The sequence below is a fragment of the Brachionichthys hirsutus genome, chromosome 11, assembly GCF_040956055.1.
Source record: "Brachionichthys hirsutus isolate HB-005 chromosome 11, CSIRO-AGI_Bhir_v1, whole genome shotgun sequence".
Taxonomy (NCBI): domain Eukaryota; kingdom Metazoa; phylum Chordata; class Actinopteri; order Lophiiformes; family Brachionichthyidae; genus Brachionichthys; species Brachionichthys hirsutus.
In genome coordinates this window covers 1,995,602-2,004,114 of record NC_090907.1, presented here as the reverse complement: position 1 = coordinate 2,004,114, position 8,513 = coordinate 1,995,602, and the positions used below count along the sequence as shown (strand labels likewise).

The 8,513-nt window shown below is 47.8% G+C and overlaps 1 protein-coding gene across 1 annotated transcript; it reads left to right on the top strand.

Annotated features, from left to right (window-relative positions):
- The first annotated feature begins 3,773 nt into the window (after nt 1-3,773).
- On the top strand, nt 3,774-7,837 carry sgcg (sarcoglycan, gamma). Its single transcript, XM_068745313.1, has 7 exons — nt 3,774-3,977; nt 4,214-4,318; nt 4,963-5,050; nt 5,221-5,340; nt 5,587-5,659; nt 5,745-5,868; nt 6,573-7,837. Exons 1-7 carry the CDS (start codon nt 3,777-3,779, stop codon nt 6,738-6,740), a joined length of 879 nt encoding a protein of 292 aa, XP_068601414.1. The 5' UTR covers nt 3,774-3,776; the 3' UTR covers nt 6,741-7,837.
- Nucleotides 7,838-8,513: the final 676 nt, after the last annotated feature.

The following is an 8,513-nucleotide window of genomic DNA, read 5'->3' as shown; positions in this document are numbered from 1 at the left end:
TTCTGTCTGACTTTTCATTTAACCTCTTCAAAGTATAAAGACGCCACAGCCTGAAAAGACTGGACAAGAATGAAAACGCATTTACTAGGAAGCAGAACCAGCGCTCCCAGTGGATCGACTGACTCCGTGTGAGGTGTGAGTTCTAGATTCTGGAACGTCGGGACTTTCAGATGACTGGCTCAGGATAAAGCGGCGCCGAAGGACGGCTGCAGTCTTATTCGGGTCGGTTTATGCTAGAGGTTGTGAGGTATTGATCAGAGGCGGAGCGACTCAAACGGTGGGAGCCTGGCGGTGAATGCTGCCGAGGTCCGTTTGCCCCCCCCCCAGCTTCAGCATCGCGTGAGAACAGATGTTAAATAAATCGTGCATTTTTAGTGGCGGCGACCTTTCACCTCACTGAAGCTGCAGATCTTTGATGAAAGATGGAAGCTGTTGGCGTTTGATGTGAGATAAATATTCGATTCATCATTTAAGGCGTAAATATAAAGAGTCAAAGACAAAAAAAACTGAACATTTAAAAATGTTTTATACAAAGAAATGCTTCTTAAAATCTCTTGGAAGCTTTTAAGGAGTCACACAAATCAAGCACGGCGGCATTTTTAATTGATTACGACTACTTAATGAATAATAAGTAAAGCCCATAAATACTGCACACTGGCAGAGCCTTCTCTCCGTACTGGTGCTGCTGATTGAAACAGAACATAATCCTTTCTGTGAATCGTCTCTGCGGAGAATAAACTTGAGTTATTGATGCAGCTTCAGCGTCTCCGTGAGAATTCGCTGCATTTTACACACAATAATCCGTTTCAGGGTCCTCGAGGGCCGCCGCCCAGCGGAGCCTCAGAGCATCGGAGGGGCCCTAAAGGGCTCAACTTTACGTTTGGAACCAGAACCGGACTCTCAAGTTAGACCGGACTGCAGTGAAGCCTGGGTGGGGGGGAGGGGGGGCTCACTGGCACGCATGAACAACTGCTTCTGTTTCTTATGGATGGTTTCTCCCTGTGATTGATCCTCTACTGATTCTCCTCCCTCTCTCCGTCTCTCTCGCTCTCTCTTTCTCTCAGACATGAGCTGGTGACACTCAAATGTTTGCAGGAGGGCTAAAAGGGCAGTTTCAGAGTGTGTGTCTGTATGTGTGTGTGTGGGGGGGGGGCACCGCCCGGTGGTGATCAGTCAGGGCGAATTTATGGCACGCAGCTGTCGGGCTGGTTGACAGACACGTGAGGGACTCCGGCTCTGCTCCTCCTCCGGTTCTGCTCCTTCTCCGGTTCTGCTCCTCCTCCGGCTCTGCTCCTCCTCCGGTTCTGCTCCTTCTCCGGTTCTGCTCCTCCTCCGGCTCTGCTCCTTCTCCGGTTCTGCTCCTCCTCCGGCTCTGCTCCTTCTCCTCTGGCTCTGCTGCTCCCTCTCCCACTCTGCTCCTCCTCCGGCTCTGCTCCTCCTCCTCCGGCTCGGCTCAGTGTTGCCTCAACACACAACGGTGAGTGCTCTGCCTCTTCTCTCTCTCCGTAAATGGTCCAAAGCTTCCCTTTGAGACGATTTCTACGTGTTCTGTTACTGGCGACCTTTGACCTACTGTACAATTCCTTAATTTCTCCTCTTCCTCAGCGACGCGTTGTCTTGTGGTCGCTCTGGAATTCTTACAGAAGTAGTTTTGGATTTGGAAAAGGTTATTTTTTTCCCCGGCTATCAGCTTTTACCTTTCATGGCCAGAGATAATATTGCACTCATTTCACGTGTGTTCCACTTTTTAAAATAGTTTTTAACAGTGAAGTGGCTGGTGTGTGTGTGTGTGTTGTGTTGCTTCTTTTTTAAATTTAGATCACACTCTTCCTCCTATTTTTAGATACTAAATCACAGCGGCGTGGAGCCGCTTGCTCCGGACGCCGTTCAAATTGGTTCTCCCCTCGCTTCACCCGCCCGGCGCCGATTCCCCTGCAAACGTCCTCCAGCTGGACTATTTTCAGCTTTCCGAGCGATCCGGAACTTTTGGCGTACGGTCAGGCCAATCCTCGGCTCAGAAGGAAACCTGGATTCTCAATTACAGCCGGGCCCTGTGGATTTCAGGCAGGCGTGTAACCTTGTCTGGCCTCGCCTTCGCTCTCATTCAGAGGTCAGAGACAGCGAGATGGAGCCGGGCGGGGAGCCCCGCTTGTTTGAGGTTAATTGAGAGCGCCCTGTGGCTAAATAGTCCTTCAAACTGTGCTGAAACAATTACCCTTCATCGCTGGCAGCAGGGGGGCGCCGGCAGGCGTCTGAAACGCCTCTGGATCCTACGTTCGGCCGGCCCTCCTGCAGTACAGGATCCATATTTGAGAAGCTTTAAAGTTTTAGATTGAGAATCTCATTAAAAAAACAACCTAATAGAAACTATTTCCTCTCCAAGCCGGAAAGGTCTTCCTTTATTTCCCGATATAAAGTTCCTTAATTTGAGCGTTTCTGGCGCTGGAGTGGCCGTTTGGACAGTATTTATATGTGTTGCTATGGAAAGACCGGTCTGTGGCTGAAGGCCTGGGGGGGGGGGGGGGGGGGGGTCTGTGGAGGCCTCGCCAGGCTTTCGTTTAACGTCATTAGACTAAGTTAGATCAAAGTTGTTGGCGTCATAATGAACAAATCCAAAGCTGGTTTGTGTTCGCTGCTCATTTGCCCGCGGTGCTGAGTGGGTGCAAATGATCTGTGGATGCTAGTAGACACAAGGTGGGCATATTGGAATCGGTCAATTGAACATTCTGATTGATCTCGCGATCGGATTGGGCCGATCTTTCTGGACCAGGTTTCCACAGTTCCTTCCATCGTGCCTGTCCAGATTCTATATATTATAGTCTTCAGCGGTCCCTTTTTCTGACTCCACCGAACATCTGCTGATGTCAAAGGAACGTTACTCTGAGCTCGGAGAAGCGTCTCCTTTAAGATGATGGAAAACGCCTAAACGTTGGAAAGCAGACGCGGCGTCTGTCCCGAATGTAAATCATCCTGTGGTTCCGATAACTTTTCCCATAAAGATGAGTTACGGCGTGGATTTTTCTTTTTTTTCCCCCGTTGAAAGCCGGAGCCGGCCTCTGTCCCTGCTTGTTTTGGGTGTTTTATTGACTCATAATAATCTACAACCCAAAGAAGTGTCTTCAGGCCGTGTCCTCGGTGGTGGCGGCGGCGAATGAGCTGCCTGGGGCGTGGGTATCGCTTGTAGGCGCCATCTGCCTTCGTGTGAACCAAAGAGAGAAAACCGCTGCGTTTAGAATCTGCTGACGTTCATCTCCTCGGCCCGGGATGCGGCCTCCGCTCTGGAATAAGTGGCGTTTTCCTTTGCCGGGAATTCGCTCGAGTTTTCCGTTGGTGCGTTGAGCCAGTCGTCCACGGAGTGCGGACGGGTGAATGATCCGCCCCTCTGGGTAACGCAGCCTCACAATCCAGAGAGAGCTTTCACAGGATGTGTGAAAGCTGCTCGTCAAAGGAATCAGCCGGAATTCAGAGCAGCGTGGGGGGGATCAATAAATAAAGTATTCGTTTATACCAGAACAGAAGAGAATCTCACCCTGAACTGGACATTACGACATCCTTTACAGGCATTCCGGAGTGTGAAGGAAGCCTGACTGTCTCCTGTCAGCGCTGCCGCTTCCATCTGATCGTTTTTGTTTCCAGATTTCATTCCCTTGTTCCTAAATCTACTTGGCTGGAAATGCAGCTACAAACCAGACGACCCGTCGGCGTCGAGTCCCTCCCCATAGTAGACGCTGCGTGTCTCCTTCTAAGCGTGTCCTCGTGTGGTGTCCAGTCAGCAGATGGTGCGGGACCAGTATGTCGCCACCACCCAGGGCGGCGGCGGCGGCGCTCCCGGGCCGGCGCCCGACCACGTCTCCAAGATCGGCATCTACGGCTGGAGGAAGCGCTGCCTCTACCTGTTCGTCCTGCTGCTCCTCGTCATCCTGGTGGTCAACTTCGCCCTGACCATCTGGATCCTCAGGGTCATGTGGTTCAACACGGTACGCATGAGTCACCGCGGCAACCGTTCTCACTCCGCCCGCCTTTGCTTAGCCGGAGATCGTCGCCACTTCCTGTTATTGTTATCACCCCCACCAGGAAGGGCTACGTTGGTCCGAGGGATTTTAAAATGATCCTTTTGCTTGGAACGATGGCTACGATGATCCGCCTCCAGTCTTCCTGATGTAGCTGCAGTCCATCTTGTCCCTGTTGGACCGTGTGTCTGTCTTCGTTTCAGGGAGGGATGGGGCTCCTGGAGGTGCACGCCGACGGGGTCAGCCTGGACGAGGGAGAGTCGGAGTTCCTTTTCCCTGTCTATGCCGAGGAGGTCCACTCCAGAGAGGTAATCTGTATTTATAACTGTGCTATCTTTTCTTTTTGAGGCGAGGCGCGTCCAATCAAACTGGATTTGGCCGTCTCCCACAATGCACGTGGTGACGGCAGATTCCCATTAACCTCGCGGATATTTGTGGTGGGAAGCAGTTTCTGGCGTTCCTGCAGCAGCAGATGGGAACGCTTTGCTGCTGCGGTTTACATGTTACGGTTTCTCTTGCTCATAGCAGCATCTTTTCGCTTTACGGGGCGCATTAACCAGGAAGTATGTTCCTCGTTTATGGGTGGGCACTCCTCTCATGCCTCTTACGCATTTCTGATGAGACTCTGGATTTAGAGCGCCGCCTCCTCCTGTCTAAAACCTTACAGCTGTAGGGGAACATTAAGATAGCGAATGAAATCTCTCGTCTCACGTTATTGTTTTCGGTAAGTACGGTAAGTACTAATGCTTCATTCGTCCGACGATATATTTGTCTAAAAACTACGTGGTGATAGAAGAACGTGAAATGTTTGTACTATCCATCCACCACGGATCTGGGATGTTTGTACAGTGTGTCCTGAAAATTAATTTAATGGCTGTTCAGATATTTATAATATCACAATGTTTCAACTATGCCTCTTTGTGTGTGTGTGTGTGTGTGTATGTGTGTGCAGGACTCTTCACTTCTAGCGCACTCATCGGAAAATGTTTCCCTTAACGCCCGTAATGAAAACGGTGACGTCACCGGGAGGATGTCCGTGGGTAAGAACCTCAAAGAGGTCGCATGACCACACAACACCCCGACACAAATCATCATCATCATCATCATTATCATCATCATCATCATCATATCCGTGACTGTATTAAAACTGCGTTGTTTTTTCGGTCCTTTCCGTTGTTCTGTTGTTGTTGTTGTTTTTAAACTACTTCAGGTCCAAAAGAGGTTCAGGGACACGCATCCAATCTGCTCATCAGCTCCCAGAATGACAACATGCTGTTCACCGCAGACGGCGACCAGGTTCTGATTGGACCAGACAAGCTGCGGATCACAGGTACGCTATTGGCCGCCACCTCCTCTTTGCTAAAACCATTTTTTTTCCTGCGGGTGGGAACTTTGCAGACAGTAATGTGTCATCTGCATATATTTGAGCACACCTACTGTACACGTCAGGCTAGTTTGTACTTTGCATCTCCGCTCACAGGCCAAATCAAGCGGATGAAATTCTTACTTTTAAATATCAGTAAACGTCTATTTATGAAGTTTTGATTTGAAGTACGTTTGTGTGTTTGTCTATCAGGCCCCGAAGGAGCGCTGTTCCAGCATTCGGTGGAGGTACCCCAGCTGAGATCGGAGCTTTTCAAAGACCTGAGGTGGGGGGGGAGGGGCGGGGTCATATTGATGACTTACATGCAGAATTATCCGGCTGCCATGATGCATGCATGTCATTTGCTTCAGGTTGGAGTCTCCTACTCGCTCTCTCAGTATCGACGCCCCTAAAGGAGTTCATTTGAAAGCGCTGGCCGGGAACATTGAAGCCGCTTCCAAGATGGATGTGATTCTGCAGTCGAGTATAGGACTGGTAACAAAAACATTTCCCCGAGGCACATCAAATTCTGTTGATTGCCGTGGAAACATGTAAACTCCATGGATTTGTCTGGACTCTCGTTTGCAGTTTCCTGCTTCCTGTTTTGGTGATCTAAATCAAGGAAGTTAATTGATGTGTGTCAAGTATTTAACCTTTTACCCACCCCGACGGTGGCGCAGGTGGTTGAGAGGGTCGTCCCGTGATCGAGAGGTTGGCGGTTCAATTCCCGCATGTGTTGTGCATGTTCTCCTAAGTGGGAGGAAATGAAGCAGAGCCATACTTCCTCGCTGCTGCCTCCGCCAAGGAGGTTATGTTTTTGCCAGCGTTTGTCTGTCTGTTAGCAACTCAAAAAGTATCTCGGTTCATTATTGACCGATCTTTATAGGGTGGGGATCTCTATCTCACCACCGAATTTGATCCAGATTCCGGAGATTATCGAGATTTATTTTTAAAATGGGGGGTACACTCACGTTTGGGCCTGCTGTGAATTTAATATAAGAGATAGAGATTTGTAACAAGCGTCGTCTTCTAGCTGAGTCAATTCCACATCGGAGCAGGTCAACGGATTTGTTCTACCTTTAATACCTGAGGAAACAGACCCAGTTGAAATCGGGGTCTATTTTCACAAAACTATTTTGTTTTTGGACCCTGTGCTTTTCTGGTTCTCCTTGCATCGCCCTTTTGCTCTCCTTTTGCAGCTGGTGCTGGACGCCGAGACGGTCCGCATGCCCAACCTGCCCCAGAGCGAAGGAGGAGTGTCCGGAAACGTCCAGGGTCTCTACGAGGTCTGCGTCTGTCCCAGCGGCAAACTCTTCCTGTCCAAAGCTGGAGTCACCTCCACCTGCAGCGAGAACCAGGACTGCTAGAAAGACTCGAAGGATGCGTGTCCGGGGAGGCATCAAAGCGCGGCTGTTTCTATCATAGTCTTTTATTTATTTAGATGATGCTCGCGGTTCTCCATCCCACTGCGCATCGAGGCCTGGAAACACATCCTTTTGGTTGCCTTTAAACCGTCTGTCTATTCAGATAAAACTCCATCACAGCTTTGTGGAGGATTGTTTTACACATGGTCATGGCTGGGCGACGAGGGGCTGGCGACAGCTTACATCCTATGCAATATTACCTTGCGGTGCAATAAATGAGAGTGACACACATACGAAGGGCTTGGAAGCAGAAGATCTGGCATTGTTTATTTGATTTAATTGTTCCCTCTTCTGGCTCCAAGCCCTCTGGTATGGAGTTTGGTTTTGGTCTTGGTGTTGAGCGTGTTTTCATTTAACTGGAGTAAAAATTAGATGTCATTGTCACATAAAGAGATTATAATATTTTTTTTTAAAGCACCGATCGTTCTCAACTGCTACGGGGTTGAGATTAAATATGCCATGCCTTTAGGGCACCCTCGAGTGTTCCTAGCGCGGTCTCGGGTGTGTTGTGTTGTTTCAGTTCATGCGGTTATGTCGCATTTTGTTTCAGTTATGCATAATAAGCACGTTTTTCTACTCGCTGTGTCGGTTCCGTTTGCCCATTAACATCATTTACAACAAATGTTGATGGACATTACATTAACTTTCACTATTGTGACAGAAAGCATAAAATAAGCAGGTTAAATTTAAAAAAGAAAAGTGGGAAGTTCATGCTTCTCAGTGGAAAACTGAGGCGATTATTTAGAAGTTTTTTCTAGAATGAGTGTAAACGCTCACCAACACTTGTAATACAAAGATTTCCAGTTCACATTAAGAAATGCAATATTTTGTAATGACGGCAACAATGAGTTTAGTACACATTTATAAGAAAGGTTGTTTTTAGCATAGCCATCTCATGGCACTGTGTGGTTGTAATATGTTGATGAGCAGATCCGTACTTCCAATTTGCTATTCTCACCTATACTCTGGATTTTAATTTTATTTTTTTGATGGTGTATTTATTAATTTCGTATGCTGATTAAACTGTTATTCTTCTATAATACATCTATCAGTGCATATTTGTTTTTCAGGGGAAGGATTAATTTTCCATGGAGGTAGGCGTTGGCTCTCTGCTGCGCTCTAGTGGACAAACGTTGCATTGCTAACCAGGACGCACAACACAAGCTCTCATCACCTACAGCTCCTAAGATGTTTTACCAATGTCAAAATATCATCAACAGTATCCGGCTGAGAAGTCAACATTTCAGCTCAAATTAAATAGATATTAGATCGCGGGTTGACTCTGAAAGCTCAAATCCACATTTGACCTTTATCGCAATTAAAATAAGATGAAGTGCCGCTCCTCCTGGCTGTGACAATCCCATTTTAGTACCACAAGCAAGACAACAAAACTGAGTTAATGTCTCGCCACATTAAAAAACAAATGGGCCGTTATGCAAACGTGACACATTAAACCAAGCATTAAAACTGCTGCCAAACAAAAATGGCAACTTAAAAGTGTCAAAACAATTTCAAATGTAGAGAAGACATTTGTCAAATCCGTCTCCTCTAATATACCTAGAAACAACAGCAGCCATGATTTATTTTAGGGGAATTTATTGGGCCTTCCTATGGCACTGTGTACATCAACATGGATGACGCTTTATCCGTGGTCTATTCACACCCTAGTTGAGTCACCTCAATCTTAAAGTGTTAAAAGACAACAGGCGTCAAGAA